The 19,716-nt window shown below is 50.4% G+C and overlaps 1 protein-coding gene across 3 annotated transcripts; it reads left to right on the forward strand.

Annotated features, from left to right (window-relative positions):
• The first annotated feature begins 6,607 nt into the window (after window positions 1-6,607).
• Window positions 6,608-17,242, forward strand: LOC119109707 (dynactin subunit 2-A). Of its 3 annotated transcripts, none has more exons than XM_037233443.1 (10): window positions 6,608-6,732; window positions 8,342-8,415; window positions 9,350-9,421; window positions 9,967-10,089; window positions 10,551-10,671; window positions 11,052-11,220; window positions 11,496-11,700; window positions 12,284-12,472; window positions 14,886-14,988; window positions 16,391-17,242. In XM_037233443.1, the coding sequence occupies exons 2-10, from the start codon at window positions 8,380-8,382 to the stop codon at window positions 16,567-16,569; spliced, it is 1,197 nt and encodes a 398-aa protein (XP_037089338.1). In that variant the 5' UTR covers window positions 6,608-6,732; window positions 8,342-8,379; the 3' UTR covers window positions 16,570-17,242. The 3 variants fall into 3 exon arrangements, with proteins under 3 accessions (XP_037089338.1, XP_037089337.1, XP_037089339.1); XM_037233442.1 differs by having other exon boundaries at window positions 6,613-6,618; XM_037233444.1 differs by having other exon boundaries at window positions 6,663-6,727.
• Window positions 17,243-19,716: the final 2,474 nt, after the last annotated feature.

The following is a 19,716-nucleotide window of genomic DNA, read 5'->3' on the forward strand; positions in this document are numbered from 1 at the left end:
ACCTCCTCTTGGTCGAAATGGGGCCTGGTCTTGTGCAGAGAACCCGGCCCATCCTTAATCGAGACCCCGGACACCAGCCGTCTGCCGCCTGTCAGGTCTCAGACACTTAGGCCTGGGCGCTCATACACTCAAACAACCCTGAGCCTGACATTGTAAGGATTGCTCTCACCCATGATATAGTGGCCTCTAGCACGATCACCCCCTACCACGCCTCATTCTTTTATGTCAGGGACATCCTCTTGATCATTCCGCAATCGCGTTGTTGGTCGCGATCGGACCTCCCGGGCGCATCATTGCTGCTGACTATGCACACTAGAGCTACCCTGGCTTTCGAGGGGCATCCTGCAATAGTTCAGGGCGGGCAGAACGGTGTGCTCGCCTACCACGTTTGATAGTATGGTAGACGGATGGCCACCCTGCTCATCCGGTCACACTGACTCGAGCATCGGGTGCACTAAGACTGCGCATGGCTGGTAAAAGCATGCATACACGCAAAGAGACTTCACTCTTTTATTTCTAGCGATCTTTTGCGCTTTCCGACAAGGATGCGTGTGTCGAGTCGGGACGCAGAGTAAATACATCTTCCTGATTCAAAAGTATGCCTCACTGAAGAAATAATCCAAGTCCTCGTCAGTTATGTGATCAAACTCACATGTGCAGCTGCACGACAGGTGAAGAATAACTGGCTTTGTATTTTCATTCACAAGGTGGTAAACATACTTAAATAAATGAGCAGTTTTGTGAGTTTTCACATACCTGAGCAGTAAACGCCGTATAATGCAATATCGATTGCGTTAGGCTTTTGTTCGATGCCGTACAGTTTTGTGATCAAGAGAAATTCGCGAATTTAAGGCAAACAAGTAAGTAGACAAGATGGACTTGGGTTCGATCTCGCCTTTCTGAATTCGTTTGCTTGATTCGCTGACTAACTACATTTGAATAAGTAAATAGACGAAACCTGCTAAGGACCTTTGGTACAAAAAGAAAATGTGAGCAATGATGACGTACTTTGAAATGTTAAAGGCACCAAAATGACAGTATAATAATTGCTGGAATGTGTGTGAATTCGACAACCAAGCGAACTCGTTTACACACTGCAGCGTCGGTTACGGCGAGCGAGTTTTCTGGCCGGCAGTTGCTGGATAGCCCATTTGTTTAAGAATGGCTCATGGCTGTAATACTTCAGTAATCTCTTGAAGCCGGAACGGTGTATTAGCTAGCTTGCAGCACATGGCACGACAGCTGGTAAATGTTAACGACGTGTACCCATGTGATGCTCTTCCACATGAGAGCGGAAATCGGTGCGCTTTAGTTCGGCAGGCGATGCATAATCACTGACGATTTCCAGCCAGGACCTGTATTTCAATTTAACAGGTCAATAAAGCAGCTTCAGATAGTTCGTACAAATGCTGCACATTTGGCACAGCATTGGAATGTCCGGCTAAGGTAAACACTGGACCAAATGGCTCCATTATCTGTGTTATCTTAAATGCATCTATATACAGCTACCAGAAGAGGATGTCTGCATCGGATCCATGAGGCCTAAATTTATCACTTCCTAACATCCAACCTCTTTTTTATCGGTTGGTTAAACCGCTGTAGGATCCGACATATCTCTCAGAATCCAGGCATAAAGCTGCAAACGTGGATGCGGGAAGGATGGAGGGTATTCATACTGTCTTTTTTTAAATTGCTTCCCAAGCCCTGGTGACATATGATTCGCCGAAAGACCTACAGATTGAGGATCTCCAGCTGTAATCGCGGAATTGTGCACCCTTATAGCTGGAACTTTACATTTGAATTGCAGTTAAGAAGTTCAACTTGGCCATCTGTAATGTGCATTACGATTATGCAAGCTGATAAAGTTGGCAAATTGAGGCAAGGCTGTGGTTTTCTGGGAATGGCTGTTAGTGCTCAAAATTTGCATATTGTTCATGTACTAAGACTCCAGTGCAAAGCCTATGTTCATCAATATGTTTTTTTTTTCAAGAGCGGGTATCGTGCATATAATTTGTTTTATCATATTGTAGATTAATACATTGTTTCTATTTTTATCATATTGTAGATAAATACCTTATATCTTCTTGGAGTGATGCTACCTTCATTTGATCTGTCGCACATCTGATGCAGAGTTATTTTTATGGCTCATGGGCACACTTGTCCTCTCATTAAAATGCAAGGCTCGTTGTGGCTTGCAGGTCTTCGATTCGGCGGCTGGCCAGCTAGCCGCTTTTGTGACAAACTGATGGTTTATGACTCGTGCTAGTTCCCAGAACCGGTTTTGGGCTTGTAAGTGTCGAAAAATAGGTACTAACTATTTTCGGTTTCAGACTATCGAAATACATCTACCAAGATCATTTTTCCAAAGGTGCTTCAGTTCTTTTTCCGGGGACACCTACATCCCTGTCGGAGCGTTTCGACGGAAGCGTCTGCATGATGGAACACGATGGGTGTATTTCAGAAAATATTTACAAAACACAAGGAAGCGAATAAAGAGTCGGTCAAAACAATAATCCCAGGTACAAAAAACGACAACTAAAGAATGCGGCAAAAAGAACGGGATATAGTTATCACCAGGACTTCTAGAAATACCACGACCGAGACGGGAGAGGGGGGGGGGGGGGGCAGTGATCAGGTGACGAACAAGCAGCCAACGCAGGAGCCATCCGGCCAGGCAGTGCAACAGAGCCGCAGCTCTACTCGCATGGTGCCTGGTGAAGGGCTCCTCTTCGCACATACACGCCCGCGGATTACAAAGTCTCGTGCAGGGTCACAGTGGGGCGTCAGGATCGAGCGGGTCTACCCTTCCTATACAATATCGGTGCAGCATTATCTTTCACCTCACGGAATAGAGATACTCTTATAGTATGACCTTGACACCAAAATACTCGAGCTGCACAATTTTGTATAGGACAGAAGCACTTATGCCACACAAATGTACAAAGGAGAGACAACATTCGTGCTGCACAATTGTGCATGGAACCACCAACATGAGCTAGTACCTTATTCGCTACGTTATTTCAAGCCATGAGCTTAATGACCATGTCGACCTGGAGCATACCGCACGGCTTGAAAGAGTGTTGACGCGTCAAGCTCACATGTGACTGCTCAGTTCTCACGCTGAGTCTTGTACTGACTTCTTATTGATGTAGTCGTAAAATTTATCTATGTTGACATCTAAATTCGTTTATCGATTGTCATCACTTTACCATCGTTCGTTTTTACCAGTGGCTGTGGTATCGCAGTGACGCTACAGTGGTGTTCTGGTCAACCCGGCTCGGCCGCGCATGTGCCCACGAGAAGCGTGTTTTCGACGGTTGAGCCGTGGCGGTGTTCTGGTCCGCAGATGTGCCCACGAGAAGCGTGTCTCCGACGGTTGAGCCGTGGCGGTGCTCTGGTCCACAGATGTGCCCGCGAAAAGTGTGTCTTCGACGGTTGAGCCGTGGCGGTGCTCTGGTCCACAGATGTGCCCGCGAGAAGTGTGTCTCCGACGGTTGAGCCGTGGCGGTGCTCTGGTCCGTAGATGTGCCCGCGAGAAGTGCGTCTTCGACGGTTGAGTCGTGGCGGTGCTCTGGTCCGCAGATGTGCGCCGGAGCAGCGTGCACAGTCCCGACGGTTGGATTGCAGCGATGTTGATGCTCGCCAGAGACGGCGCAGTTGTATTCAATGAGGGGGGGGGGGGGGGGGGGCGAGGGCATGTACTCCTTTAGCAAACTGCTGCATGCATCATATCCAAGTACATTAGAGTCGGCATTTAAACAGCAAGATGGGGACCTTCTCTCCTGATGCAAAGAGGGGCCTTCTTACTCAGAATAGGATACCTCCGATTCATGAAGGGGCCTCCAGATCTAGAAAAGAGGCCTCTTTTTCGCAAAACAGCACATCCTTATTCGGAACTGCGGCCATCTGATATTTGAAAAGGCCTCCTTTTCCAGAAATGCAGTCTCCTAAATATAGAGGGTACCTCCTAACGGCAGGACAGGGCAGCATAGCTTATAACGGGTACCTCCTCAAAGAGGCCCTTCGGACCCTTCATCATGGGCCTGCTCTTCGGATCCTTCGATCGGACCCTTGATCGCCGTTCCCTTGGGACTCAAAGGGGTTCTCGGGACCCTCGGGACCGGGACCTGTGGGTCAGTCCTCAAGTCAACATCGGGACCCTCGGTTTCTCGTGAAGAAAATGGAGCAATTGTTGTGCCCTCTGCGGCTTGAGGTCATTTGAAATAAAAGGGTTTGGAGGCCGTCGTGTTGCCTCCCTAGAAGTGGGTGCCTTTTCAAAATGCAAGTCGTGATGCCCGAAATGAAGCCACTAGGTATCTCTTCTCCGAGAGGCCAGACTTAGGATTTCGTTCGGGTGGAAGGCACAGAAGTTGTGTTTTGATTGGTGGTGATTGGTGCCCCTGATTTTGGTACCCTTAGAAAATTGAGATATCGGGTTCCTTCAAATGACCCGTATGGTGGCCCGTCATGGTGGCCCGAGCTGTTCCAGGATTTCGTTCTGCGTGGGGGGCAGAGCATGCAAATGAAAGCTTGGTGCACTCTGGAGATAGGCGCGCATTGAAAACCAAGGTTATGGTGTCGGAAATAATGGGCCAAGTACTCCTTTGCCGAATGGGCCGATCCAAGATGTTGTCAAGCGGACAGAGCACACCTATTGCAGTGACCCTTGAAACGCGCACAGGCGGCCGGTTGGATACCCTTCGCTCGGGTGGGGGAGAGATCAATTTGACACCGCTGAAATCTGAGGAACTAAAAGAGCTCAAAAGACACCCAAGTCCACAGGGTGTGCTGGTCGGTACGTCAACTTACTTAGGTCAACGTTTGAGGTTCCAAAATATCGACTTTCGGGTTAAATAAGTTCAGATAAGGTCAAACTCAGGTGGATCTCCAAAGCCTTCCAAAACCTAGATACATGCTCTAAGCAAAAAGTTACATGCTCATTTAAGGTCATTGACCTTGTTTGACCTTTCTAAGGTAGTGGTGACCAAAATCATGCAAGACTGCTTTGAGTTTCGCATTTGAATAAACGAAAAAGTTAACGCTATGCTGCATACCTCTAAAATTAAAGTGTTGACCTGGGTCATTTCAGGTCGCTTACCTGTTTTGACATTTGAGAAGCTCACGAAAGATGCATGATGCGGTTCCTGTCATCAATAAACACGAAATGAGCACCAGAAACTACTGCATACAGCAGGTCCTAAAGTTGTAAAGCAGATTTGTTTTGACCTCGGTCTGGCTTTCTTACCTGATCCCAGGTTAATGAAATTGTTCGTTCAATTGTTGTGTTGTCTAAAAAAGCATCTCAGAGATGTATGGCTTCGTTTCTCACTCCGGCACGAATACATGGCACGATTTTGACCTGTCGTAGGTGAGCAAACTTACGATGTGCACCTGAAGTTTTGATACCGAGCGATCCGCTATTCAAGTGTCTTTAGCTATGTAAAATTTGGCTGAGCTACGTCGCGTCATTCGGAAACCTTTCTGGAAAAATCTTTGCGAGGATCAAATTGACTTCCCACCTGAGCGCGTGTTGAATTCGGTGCCTCCTGAACATGAAAGTTGATGACTCTTTGCAGTCTCGATGAAGTTTGGTACCTCTTGGAAACAAAGGCTGTATAGTTTTGTAATTAGAATTTGGTATTCTTTCACCATGAGTGTAAAACCTCATAATTGGCCAAAGAGGGAGAGTGACATGGTCTCACGCCCTCTCCCACTCACTCTCAAGATACAACCCCGTCTATACTGTTCGATTACAAGCAGAATGAGGCCATCAGCTTAAGGCAGTCCTGGAGCATTGCCATCACGCCATTCTATGAAATCTTCTTGAACCGTAGTGGCTGTCACTTCCGAGAGAAGCCCAACAGCCACTTAAGATCGTTGCCTCCCCGCATCCTCATGGAGCGGCCTCGAAGCAGTACCATTTAAGGGTATGTGCCTTGTACACAATGGCAGGCAGATGTTGTGGCCAGATAGTGGCTGGCTGTTCTGTAAATGACACGTCTTGGAACCAAAGCGGGGCGCAAGATCGGTGTAGCAAATTTTCGGAAGCTATGAGGCGTCTATGAAGAAACTTTCACAAACTCCATCTGCTGTTTCTTGCCCATTCTCAAGAGCTGACCCCTTGAGGATGGGCACAGATCGAAATTTTTAGTACCTACAATATACTCGTTGTTAAGCACTACAATGCCGTTCAACCAGAATCTTTTGAGATAGCGAAAGTCGTTGGCTCAACGCAGGAACTTTGAGTTCATAATAAAAAACGGAAATGAGAGGATTTTCTTTTCTATACTAAGGCTAAATTATGGCAGCAGAGTAAAATGGATAAAATTTGTGAAGAAATAAATTTCGGAAATAGGATGGATAAAGTTCATGGGTTCGCTCACCCCTACCCCCCTATAGGACTAAACGCTCATACGCTCATAAACGCTATAGGACTAAACTACCCCCTAACGCTAAACCTATAGGACGCTCGCCCCTAAAAAAAAGGTAGAAACCAAAAACGCTAAGAGGTGATCATTCTAGTGACGTCATTTGGACCTTTGGTCAAAGCCAGAAAATGAAGTATTGAGTTCCGCCAATACAGCACCTTGTACGCTGCATTCTTGGTGTGAGGGCAGGGTAAGTCCTTCATTTCTAAGAATTGAAAGTTATATCTGGTTATTTTTGTCCAGAGTACAACAGACAGCGTTTTCTTGAAGCTTTTTTACTATTTGCACATGACCTGATGGTGAGGTGCGTTTTTTGTGGACCACGGGTGGTTGAGGTGTGCCGCGCCCATTTGCTTGTCTGTGATCAACTGGACGGGGGCTCAACTTTTGGGTGGATACCCATCGCACATTTCTTGCATGTACCTTAAATAATACATCTTACACATCATACATCTTACATACTGGGACTGACACTCTTATTGCATGTTATTTGAGGTAGTGGTGGTGGGTGCCATGCTGTCACGTTTCCCATGTTTTGGATCTTTAAAGATTGCAAGATAAATGCATTTTAGTAGTACAGGGTGGCAGATACTTCAGTGTGATGTAACATAGTTTTCATTTAGTGATATAATGTGTAGGTGAGAGGGGTTGGTATAGGCGGGAAAAAGGGCAACCTGCCTTCAAAGCACCAGGAAATGGAATTCTGCCAGGATTCAACACACTTTCTTCTCAAAGGTGCTGGGGGGCTCCAGGCCCCTCTCAACTTAACAGGAAACTGTCTTACTTTGCCTCTTTGGACTTTTCATCCTCTGACTATTCCATTTTGTGTTATCCTTGTTGACTTTATTAATTCCTGTTGCATTTTAGGCTCAGGTCTTTTCAGTGGCTTTTCTAATTCAACCATTAAATCTGGTGACTTTTTGCCTTTTTGCTCAACATTTTACAGTAAATTTTTTGCTCTGAAATGGAAGAGCCATCCTCAAGCAAATGGGTTAACCCCCTTTAATTTTTTTTCCAGCCCCTGAGGCCTGTCCCATGTGACTCACAAACTAAGATATGCATGGAACCCATCCAACCTTCCTTCCACTTTGATATCCAAGGATGCAGGGGTGCAATAGTGCATGCTATATGGCTTAAAGGGAATGTTCCACATTTGATGGTGTTAAGCAAGCATCACATATGAGGAGATAAGACCACTTACAACTATTGGTACACTTTTAAGTGGAAAGACTGCTCTAGACAACACAATTTCTGTATTAATTAAATATGTTCCTCAATGTTATGGGGAAATTGAATAAAGATACATTCAAATAGCAGAATTTACTTGCGCTGTTTGTTTTGATGAAAGCATGCTCTCAAAATAGGAAAACATCTATATCTTTATTCTCTTTGTTTTTATATGAGGGATAAGGCTATTCCTACTGTTTCTTGTTTATTCTTGAATTGCTTGATTCTAAGTCCTATTTCTGTAATAACTAGCAAGAGAATAAACTATGTCCAACTTCTTATCTTATGTAGCACAAAACATGATTCGTGATCAATTAACAGCTTGCTCAGCATAGTTTGACAGCCAATCCATGTCTAGGATATTTGGGAATAGCACTGACGGCCGTCGGATCTGAACGGCTGGACGACAATGTGTTTCTCGGCCTCGAACGCGGCCCGCTCTATGGGGTGGCAGGGTTTGAAGGACCCTGCTATGGTGTCGCTCATGCCTTAATGACCGTGAAATAGACTGCACGAAATAGGCCGCGCACGTTCGCGGGCTTGCAGCTCAGAAACAAGTGGGTTTTAGGTCTCAAGAAGGGCAGGGTTGTACACTGCACTGAATTGCCTTCAAAATGGCTATGTTAGCTCAAAACCCTTGCAGATGTGGAACACTTCCTTTGATCTAATAACTTGCTTTTTTGCAGGCTGTTGTGCAAGTGACAGACACTTGTGGAATTACGTAATGGCTGACCCAAAGTATGCAAACCTTCCAGGTCTGGTAAGTGCATTGGTACTCATGTGCTCAACAAAGCTGAAATTGATTGGACAGTTAAGTGATAAGAGATGTCTTATTTGTTGCCAGTCTTTAAATTAATGCTTTTTTGTGTGTTATAAACTCATTTTGACCTTTTTGTTGGATTTCTGCAATGAGTGCTCACTATAAGCAATGCTTCTTGTGTAACTCAATATGACCACATGATTCCATGGTTCGATTGTGAGATTCCAGCTGAACAGCGTAGCTTTTCGACAAGATTTGAGTGTATCACAATGCTCAGTGTGGTCCGCCCCGCCCTCTGACTTTAAGCGGCCTTGGGCGACTGCTGTCAGCGGCAGCGGACCCATCCGGTGAGGAGGAAATCAGGAGCACCGAAGTAACTCAAATCCACCCATCCTGCCACGGATGGAGCGGGGAGGGGGCGGGGGACGCTCTAACCCATTGAGTTATGGGGATGGTCTCGACTATGACGTTGCATATATGCGGCATCAATCGGTGACGCATCTCGACATCTAAAGCATCCATCAGGTGTTGACACTCAGTAGACATCATGACGCCCCACCGCTCTTGATGGCATGTTCTGACTTTTTGGTTTGCTTTGATGATGCGAAGGCGTATCTTGGTTTGTGATGCATAGGTGTCTTTAATATACCACTTTTACCTCGCCGTGCAATGTTAGTCGGATTCAGAAATGGTCCCCGTGGCTTCAGGCGGTGTAGGGGGTGACTCATCACGAAAATAATGCCAACAATGTCCTTATAAATTCAACGCTTGTGAAGCAAACCCCGGGCCCAAAATGGCCCGGCAGGCCCGAGATGGCCCATGCTGCCAGCGTGTCACAAGTCACTTATAACCACATAGGGAAGCCCGGGACATTGCGATGCTAATCCGAAGACTTTGCCACCACGCCGCTCACTGTCGCATTCTACCACTGCAGGCTCCTGATGACGAGCCAGATACGTTTGAGACGGATGAGCGACCGGAGGCCGACCAGGATGCCGATTATGACGTACGTCCTACAAGATGTTTGTGGCAGCTAGTCTTGCGCTATCCGTTCACATTCCTCAGCCCTGTGGGTGGCTGATGTTCAGCGTGGTCAGAACATTTGTTCGTGATTTCAGCTGATTCGTGGTGATCAAATACATCCGCGAGTTTCGTGTAAGCGTGACGACATCATTTTATCGCATATCTTTAACACGACTTGCGGCAAGATTTCAGTGAACACGGTACTTGGAGAGCTTTCTGGATCGAGTGTTCGCTAAAACTGGTGGGAAAGTCGACATATTATGCTCCAGGAAGTGTTTTTTTCTTCATACGTGCTTATTTGGGCGCCGGGCTATCTTTTGGTTTGAGTGCCCGACAGGAGCTAGGATTTAAGTCGACAGATGGAGCTTTGGGGATTGTTTTGTCCTTCATGTAAGCTGATTTTGTCAACAGGGACTGAGGGACTGCGATAAGTTGAATGACCGTTTGGGGTTAACTTATATAATAAGTTACAAAAGCCTGCGTACATCCGCAGTGGATTAAACTAACACGTCATGCGATTTTTTACAGGACGAAAGCGAGAACGTGGAAAAGCTGCATGTATCCGCCACGGAGGCCTTCAACAAGTTCAAAGACAAGAGCCTGGATGGCCAGAAGGCGGACTTCTCAGATCGCCTCCGAAGAGGACTGAACGTGAGCACGGGCAGGCTCGTTTGCCAGTCATTTTTATCCAACCGGTGGTGCTGTTTTCCAACGGTGATCCCACGTGTATGAACGCTCGGTCGTATTGTAATCCCGGTAGCTGTGATGAGATATCGTTGCCATTATATATTTCGTTGGGTACCGATAGAGAAGTGGTTAGGCTGCGTGTCTGAAACCAGAGGTGTGGGTTTCATTTCCCGCGGTGGCCGCTCTTCCCGCCAGGATGTGGGGCGTGGGGCAGCTCGACGAAAAGCCCAATGACAAGGGCAGTATATATTTTCTGAAGCCAAGTGCTGTTCAGAGGCGAACCTTGACTTTGTTACGTGCGCGGCTCAGTCATTCTCCTGGAGCTGATGCGTGTGTAGCGTAGTCACCTTCGGAGTCATGTCGCCGTGGCGCATGTGGGGCTGCCGAGCCCGCCGGCCTGACCCTGTGCCCTGCACGCGCGGCAGACGGGCTACGCGGCACGCACTGGCCAGTGGGAGCTGGCCGGCGAGGGCGAGCCAGAGACCGTCGTGCAGAAGTACCAGCGGCTGAAGCTGGAGGTGCAGCAGCTGGACGAGGAGATCGCTAGTGAGTGGGCGTAGGTTCGACAGCTGCCAGGATCGGTACGGTTTGCTGCAGTATAGTGCGACCACGTGTGTGCACTGGTGGCTGCCGCGCAGACGTCACACACGTACAGAAGTAGCGCTGAAAATGCGCCCAGCACTTCATCGGCGATAATTGCTATCAGGCGTGCGTGTTAACTTGCCGCCCATCGTTGACAACGTTTTATTGGAACGGTGAGGTGATGCGCCGCTTACTTCTGTACTTGATATGCATGGCCTGTTATCGTCCAGCACCTCCGGTACTGCAGGAAACGTGCATCACGGCGCCGCGCTCTCTCGCTGTCCGGCGTGACCCTGGCCGTTCGCCGCCGCCGCTGACCTCCCTCCCCCTCCCCTTCCCCAAAGGCGTGCAGTCGGGCCTGCAGCCGGACTCGTCGGAGGAGGATCGCTCGTCGGCCCAGATCGGCGCCGAGGTGGAGCGGCTGCACCGGCACCTGGCCGAGGTCAACCTCGAGCAGCTCCTCGGCGCTCAGGTGCTCAACGCCCTGGGCGACCCGCAGGGCGCGCTGCGCAGGTCAGCAGAGCGAGACGCTCCCGTCGGGCGCTCCCGGGAGCGGGGGCCGGTGTGCGCGTCGTGTTCATCGTGATGTGGCCTCGTGGTTGTAACGGTTTTGCATTTGTTGCCGTATGATCGTATAATGGTATCGTATTATAAGTGTGATGGTCTGCTCATTGCAGCTCTGAAATCGTGTTTCATGCTTGCTTTTCATGCACGTATCGCCTATCATGCTCTCCACCTGTGTCGTGCTGCAGCCTGGCGTATCAGTCTTAGCCCCCCCCCCCCCTCAGTAAGCTGGAGCTGCAGCTGTCCCAGCTAGCAAGCGGGGCCGCGCCAGCCGCCAAGTCGGCCGCTCCGGCCAGCGGCGAGGGGGCCACCTACGAGCTGCACGTGCGCCCTGAGAAGGCGCGCGCTCAGCAGGCGTCGGCGCTCGGCGAGCTGGAGAAGCGACTCGAGCGCATGGAGCGGGCCGTGGGCGCCACGCCGGAGAAGATGGTCAGTTGCGGGCGGTCCGTGGACGCTGGGTCCGGCCATGGCGAGTAGAAGATGACCTGTATATGCTCTATAGATATGCGATATATATACGCTCTATAGATATGCTAGATATCCTCTGAAATACATAGTCTGATGTAAAGGTGCTTTCTTTGATCTCAACGTGATATTATTGTATTGATTTAGAACTGGAAAAGTCACGAAATAGTTAAATAAACGTTGCAATTCCAGATATTTTATTATGATGCCGATCGCTTCATCAGCACAGACCTAGCTAGTTTGTATGTGTTAATATTTCTGGGGACTGCACAGGTATTGAGGTTCACAACATTGGTTCTTCAGCGCAGACACATGATATTAAGCCGCCATATATTTGGGGCGTTGTTGGACGTCTAGTTTTCTATTGTTGTGATCTTTGCTTTGTACGCGTGACGATGGTCTTATAAGTATGCAGTAATATTGTGAAAACACAGTGTCTGTGTCATACTCCTGCGTGCTTAGATCGCGCCGTCTGCTCCGCCGCCTCAGTCTCCCCGTGTGGTCGTGCGGGTACGTCGGTACCGGACCCCACCACCCGTCGTTGCAGAGCCGGCTGTCGGCCGAGACGCGGCAGCGCTCGCTGCTGTCGGCCGTGGCCACTCTCAGCTCGAAGGTGGCCCTGCTGGACCCGGCCACGCTGGAGGCGGCCGAGGCGCGCCTTCAGGCGCTCCACCAGCGCATGAACCAGCTGGCCGAGCAGCGCGCCGCCGGCGTCGACGCCGACAAACTGTCCACTGTGAGTCGCCGCGTCGTGGTGACGGCGGTGACCGGCGGTGACATGGGCTCCGTACTGGGGTGCGAAGGAAGACTATCCAGTTATATATAAGGCTATCCAGTTCTTGCGGAGTGAGGCGCTGTGACCAGGCCGTTGCTCAAAGGGAAATGAACAGCACAGAACAGCACAATTTTATCTCCCCCCCCCCCCGCGCTGCTCTTCACCCGGTGGGGAGGCTTCCGAGCATTGGCATGATGTCAGAGGGAGATGTCCTGGTTCCCAGCTGTATCAGGCCGGTGCAGTGCCACGTGGATACGCTCTCAGCCGGGCGCCAGGGGAGTGTGAGGCTCACACGATATGATCTTGATCTTGAGTGGCCGCTCCCAGCTGGCTGTATCATGAATCACCCGCCTTGCAGGGCGTGCCAGGCGGGTGCGTTTTTCTCTGGACAAGTTACCGCGGTGATACCTTTGTTTGATTGGGCTGAAAGATAAAGATAGCGACGAAAGAAGCGCGTTAAAAATATTTGCAAATCTAGCGCAGCCGAAAAATACCGATCATGAATCAGTTTGCCTGCCATCTAGCAGGACTTTGTGATGTTCATGTGCAAAATTAGCTCAGGAGGCTGTCCGATTCGATGCAGATGCATGTCCCTTGGCATATAGACCTACTCGAAATTATTCAGAAGTATCCTTGCAGCATTGCATCCTTGTGAGGGAAAGACAGAAAGGATCTCGGGACGCGGTGTGGTGCTGCGGCGTTCGGTACCGCCAAATAGAAGTGAAATAGCAGCATACGATATCATCACTTGGCGTGGTCAGCACCTGGGAGTGACTCACATGCTCCGGACATTCACCACAGGCCTATTATGATCATAGTCTGTTCCCTAACAAGTGTGGTGAGAGTGGGGTAAACAGGTAATACGGCGAAATGACGCAAAGAATGGCGGAGATAGATCCGCTTCCGTGTAGTGGCACTTAAACTGGGCACGACCCTCCAGTTCTCAAGCTGCGGTCGTCTTAAGATGCCATCAGATGCCTGATAATGTCATTCCGTTGTTGACGTTTTTCGGTCACATCTGACGGCCTGTTGCATCAGATTTGTGAGAGATCAGGTTTTCGTCAGTCTTTTGCTCCTCCGTGTGATAAACGTCATCGTAGTCCTTTTTTGCACGGCTGCTTATTTGCCAGGAAGCATGTCTGAACTATCGAATCGTTAGCTATATCTTCACGTCGCGTCGAACGGACAGGTTCTGTTCTCTTTGTTGTGATTACAGTCGCCGTGATTACACAGGTTTCTCCGTTTTTGGATCTGCCGCCTCTTGTTGAGCTCAAGATAGCTGGAATGCGTACCGCGCAGATCGTGGGTGCTAGATACCGATACTTGAGTTTCTTGACGGTTCCGTCCACATTACCGACATGTCCTCTGCATGGCTTGTGAGTTGTCAGTAAGTCTCACTGCGGCTGTTTTTGACAGTTGTGTTGACTGAAAGGGGAGAAGGGTGACGCCCCCCCTCAAGGTTTTTCGAGAACACATCTCCGGTATACCGTGCAGTCGCGCCCAAATTTTCAACAGCGTATGGGGCACCAATTGTGCGTGTTTTGACACCAAATACGTGTTCCTAGCTGTTATGGCTTTTGGGGCAGCGGCAATTTTTTAGGAGCACTGCACGGCGATCTACGGATGGTGTGCGTTTCCTGTATTGACGGGACGCAGTTTTTGCCCAGAGAACTTGTTCCATGCTCGATGACGCGCCAGCCCAACCCTAGCGCCCAGTCCCAGCGCCCAGTCCTAGCTCCTAGCCCCAGTGCCCAGCCCCAGTGCTCAGCCCCAGCGCCCAGCCCCAGCGCCTAGCCCCAGCGCCTAGCCGTAGATCCCAGCCCCAGTGCCGAGCTCCAGCGCACAGTCCCAGCGCCCAGCCCCAGCGCCTAGCCCCAGCTCCCAGCCCCAGCGCCCAGCCCCTGTGCCCAGCCCCAGCGCCTAGCCCTAGTTCCCAGCCCCAGCGCCCAGCCCCAGCGCCCAGCCCCAGCGCCTAACCCTAACTCCCAGCCCCAGTGCCTAGCCCCAGTGCCTAGCCCTAGCTCCTAGCCCTAGCTCCCAACCCCAGTGTCCAGCTCCAGCGCACAGCCCCAGTGCCCAGCCCTAGTGTCCGGCGCGATGATGTGATGTTACCGTGACTTCGGCCGTGTGGTGCCAATGCTTCTCATGATAAAGTAAGCGGAAGTCGACCCCCTTCCTGGACTCTTCAAAATTTCCTTGTGCATTAGTCATGTGGTGGGGACCGCGTGGTGCCAATGCTTCCCATGGTAAAGTATGCGGAAGCCGACTTTCTGGTTTCTCCAGCCTTTCCTTATGTAGTGATGTGGTACGGACCGCGTGTCTCAGCAGGTATCGTGTGGTACTGCAATCCGCCTAAGCTCGTGCTCGCCGTCAGATCACGGAGCTACACGACCTGATGCAGAAGACGGCCGGCGTCCAGGGCGAGCTGCCGGCCATCCTGGAGCGTCTCAACTCTCTGCAGACACTGCATGATCACGGTGCGGCTCGGGATGGCCAGGGCAGTTACTGAGTGACGCGTGCAGCTGATGACCAGAGCAGTTACTGGGTGACGCGCGCAGCTGATGACCAGGGCAGTTACTGGGTGACGCGCATCTGATGATCAGAGCAGCTACCGGGTGACGCGCGCAGCTGATGACCAGGGCAGTTACTGGGTGACGCGCGCAGCCGATGATCAGAGCAGCTACCGGGTGACGCACGTAGCCGATGACCAGGACAGTTATTAGGTGACGCGCGCAGCTGATGACCAGAACAGTTATTGGGTGACGCGCGCAGCTGTAGGCAATGCAGTGTTGCATTTGGTTATGAAATGTATGCATATGTGTCATTCTTGGCACGGTAAGTGTAAAAAGATGGTAGTCTTGCGTCCAGCCGTCATTTGTTGCGTAGCGTGCTGAATGCATACTTTTGTGGACTCTTGTGTAACGGAATGGCTTGGCCCATAAGTTTGTTGTTCTCTGTTCTAGGTAAGCCAGTAATATTGGCCTTATTCCCCGTAGAAAAACCCGGAGGATTGAGATATTGATGCGTTGATATTTCGGCAACATGGCTTTATCGAAACAAATAGCAGAAGTCGATTCAAAATTGCCTGCCGATGGTCGTACTCGATTTTTCTTCTTTTTTTTTAACGGCGAACCACGGCTTTTACAGGCCACCAACATTCCTGAGATTAAACGTGGAGCTGTTGCCAGCCATTACTATGATGCAGTGCATGTCTCATTAAGAATTAGAATGCGTGAAAAAAATGCGTGCACCTGCAAACGCATTCAAGTAAACAGGTATCGCGCAGCACGCGTCAGGCATCACTCATACATGTAAACGATCTTAAGCTAGCACGCATTACACAGCAAGGCACATCACGTTTCAGTAATCGGCCATGATGAGCCTGTACGTTAAGGTTTGGTCGCCGGCTATTTATAAGAATAGTTTGACTTATTTTTTTTTTCGGTTTGGGCGGTTCTGTGCTCTGTAGATGACTTTGAGCTCTAAATGGGGGCATAGCGGTCATATTTCTGTATTTCAGCCTGTTCTCCATTTCCTATTGAGCCATGCCAGGGCTCGCACACATTTGAAGCCATTAATGTGTTGACTGCTTCCATAATTTCGATCGCCGCAACTGCCATATTATCTCGGGGTGAGGCGCCGGGGCTCAAGTAACACGTTACGTTTCAAGCTGATGGCTAGCGTGCCTTATTGCTGATAGTGGCTGACGCACTCTCACCATCGAGGGCCTTCACCCGGCGCGGTCCGCAGCCTGGCCTCGGCTCCGCCCTGCCTGTGTCGTCCGGCTGCCGTGCGTTGTCTCCGTCTGCCGGCGGTGACCGGACTGGCGTGCCCACGCGCGCCCCCGCTCACCGGCGCACCGGCCTCTGTCCGCCGCAGCGCTCAACTTCTCGCGCTCGCTGACCCAGCTGGAGTCGGCGCAGCAGAAGATCGAGGCGGGCCTGAGCCAGGGCGAGGCGCGCCTCGGTCAGGTGCAGGCCGACTGCGCCGCCTCGCTGGACACCATCAAGCAGGGACTCGACTCGCTCGCCGCTCGCCTCGCCGCCGTCAAGAAGTAGCGCCGCCGCCGCCTGAAGCGCGACGGCCGGCGCCGGCGCCGGCCGGCTGGGCCTACTGCACCGCATTTACAGCGCCGCTTATGTGCTCTGCCTTCGGTGTCGTTGCCGGCGTTTGGTCCCAAAGTTGTGCGGGCAGCTCTCGTGTGGGGCTGGAGGCTTGAGAAGTGATACCCAGATGCGACTGGAATACTTTTGAGAGAAGAGCGGTGGTCTGTTGCATGGTTTGGTACTGTGGCCTCCAGGGCTTGTTTCGATTCATTTCAGTCTGTGTTTGAATTATGAAACTCGAACCTGGAGTGTGATGGTCTTCTTGCGTGGCGGCGAGTCTTCCTGGTATAATTCACCCCACACTTAACCACCATTGTGAAGTCACTAGAACTGAGTAACTCCTGAGTGTGGGGTACGATAGCCTGGGGCTGCATTTGTAACCGGATGTTTTGGGCTTTTTTTGGATACGCGTACAGTCTTGATGTGTCCCCTATTTAACTGCTTGTCCATGAAACTGCACGCTTTAGTTGTCGCTTAGAAGGCAAGTGAATATTTATTAAGGTGAGTATTAGAAGCAAATAAAACAGCAACTGACAGCAAGGCTGTATTGTATCTTCTCAGTCGCAGACTTCGTTCCTAAATTCCATGCGATTGTTTCGAAAAACAAGGCCAGCGGCGGATACTCGTAGCTGTGCCTTTTATGCTGGTCATTATTGACCCACAATAGACGACAGGGGCGTATGTTCGTAAAATCAGTGGGGGGGGGGGGGGGGGGTCGAGCTGGGATGTGAATAATGACAACGCACCCCCGCAATACGCCAACCAATTGGCCTCTCTCCGGATGTGCCCAACTTTCTTCTCAAAATCGGGTTGCGGGGGGGGGGGGAGGAAGGAGACATCAAGTTGGGTTGAGCCCTCCCCCTCACTGAGCAGAAAAGTATAGCTGTGGTAGGCGACTTCTTCGCAGCGCTCCCGCCCCGTAGGCTGAATATGAGCTGGGCGTACAGACGGACGTTACCATGCGAACGTAACGTAACGTGAAGTGACGCTCTCATACTCTGGATGGCTCAAAAGATGCCCGGCCCGCGACCGGCGGAAGTCAGTTATGACATTCCTTCAGAACGCCCGCCTGAGCACAACATTAAATGTCGCCATGGGAATGTACTGACACGTTTTGTGTATTCATATGTTTGGCAACAACTTAAAACGAAGCACAAACAACGACTATGACGTATAGTTCAATAGGTGGCAGAGTTCAACAAATAAGTAACCAGCATCGACACAAAAAACAACTCCATATCGTCGTAACAGGCAACAAACGACCATGGGCGACATCTTTAAATCGGAAGCGGCCGCGGCGGAAAACCATTACAAGCTCCCGTTCAGACCAGTGCCACGGATATTCGACGATAACACCTGCGGATCGAAGGCGGCCATGCAGGAATACATCACGCGTCCGGTTCTTGACGAGCGGGCGGCGTCGAGACAGACGAGCCAGCGTGTCTGGCTTCGTCCTCTCACTTGGTGTTGCCGCGAGGTGTTCCCATGGTGCCACTCGTGACGTAGGGAGTGCTAGCGAACGTCATGTTTTGCTGTCGCCACGGGCTCACGAAGTGTTCTCACTGTGATGACCCAGACTAGTCTGAAGCGGCTGTGTGTCTAGCCCGGCGCTCTGTCATCGCTGTCGCCCACGCATTCAAAGGGTGGAAACCGAGTGTTGGAAGCGAGCGCTTAGCACGTGGAGCTGTACGCTGCGACACTAAGGTAACGCTGCGGCACTAAGCGAGCCGTGCCCTGCGACACTAAGGTAACGCTGCGTCGCTAAGCGAGCTGTACGCTGCGACACTAAGGTAACGCTGCGTCACTAAGCGAGCTGTACCCTGCAACACCAAGGTAACGCTGTGACACTGTGAAGGACGCAGCTGTGTCGGTCGCGCTTCAGCGTTCCTGGTGATGCATAATCGGCCACGTGAACTTCAACCCGGCGTGATCGATCTGGTACAGTACCGGCAAAGCAGAATCCAGAGATCTGAAAGCACACGAGCCCGCGTGTCAACCAGACAGCATGCAGCGAATGGGAGATGGTGCCTTTTAAACTTGCCTGCACGCCACTTGCCTGCACGCAATTGAAGGTTGTTCCGACTCACTAACAGCTTACGCTCCCTGCCTTGGTGGTCAGTGCCTCCCTGTCTTGCGTCAGTCAGTGCGAACCCCAACTTATTGGAATGCATTCAGCATCAAGTGACTATGTAACACCACTGATTGATCGCTTTCTGCTTGTCAAGAAAACTGCGATTTGTCGATTTTCGATGTTTGCGATTTTTGTTTGCGATTTTCTAAAACTCCCATGGAACCCGGTCGTGCCCGACTGGGATCAGATGTTTCCGCATAACAGCTGTGTAACCAGCCTACGTACGTAAAGAGGAGCTTGTTAGCCGGACAATGTCACTATTCGCCACTACTGTGCAAACAAGGGCGCCGGAGGCACCCTTGTTTCGCCCTTGTTCTGTCATTTGACCTGAATGGCTTAGTTAGGAATCAAGTCAGTCTGCTGTGTTATCGTGCCACTGTTAGATGCGTTGAAGTAGAATTAGTTTGCTGTCAAGTACGATCAACTATTTTACCAATTCGGGCGAATGTACTAAGTGGAAGAATAACTTGAACAACACCCGGCCATACCAGCCCACGTCTAGCAGTCGAGCATGCCCGCGTCTAGTATATATGCATATAGGTGCGTAAGTGTGTGCGTTTGTGTGTGGGGGGGGGGGATGGCGTGTGTGCGTGCGTGCGGGTATATATATATATATATATATATATATATATATATATATATATATATATATATATATATATATAAGTAACGACTGACGATGTTTTGCGCTGAATGACTCACCCGCATATCTTGGATTGTCTCGTCTTGTACAAAGAAGCTCGCATGACATCCAAAAGGGCGGCATTGAATGGTGGCATTGACACGCAGGCTCGTCAGTGCCAAATATGGGTATCGCATTGTCACTTTGGGCCAATGTGGTGCCAGTTGCATCACCAGATTTGGTGTGACATGAACCTGCAATGAAGTTTGAAGTGACACGCGTCAGAAACAATGGAAGCAAATAGAGAGGACAAGCCGCAGCACCGGCTGCCGCCACTGTATCGGGG

Source organism: Pollicipes pollicipes, unplaced genomic scaffold, assembly GCF_011947565.3.
Source record: "Pollicipes pollicipes isolate AB1234 unplaced genomic scaffold, Ppol_2.1 Scaffold_7231;HRSCAF=8579_pilon_pilon_pilon, whole genome shotgun sequence".
NCBI lineage: Eukaryota > Metazoa > Arthropoda > Thecostraca > Pollicipedomorpha > Pollicipedidae > Pollicipes > Pollicipes pollicipes.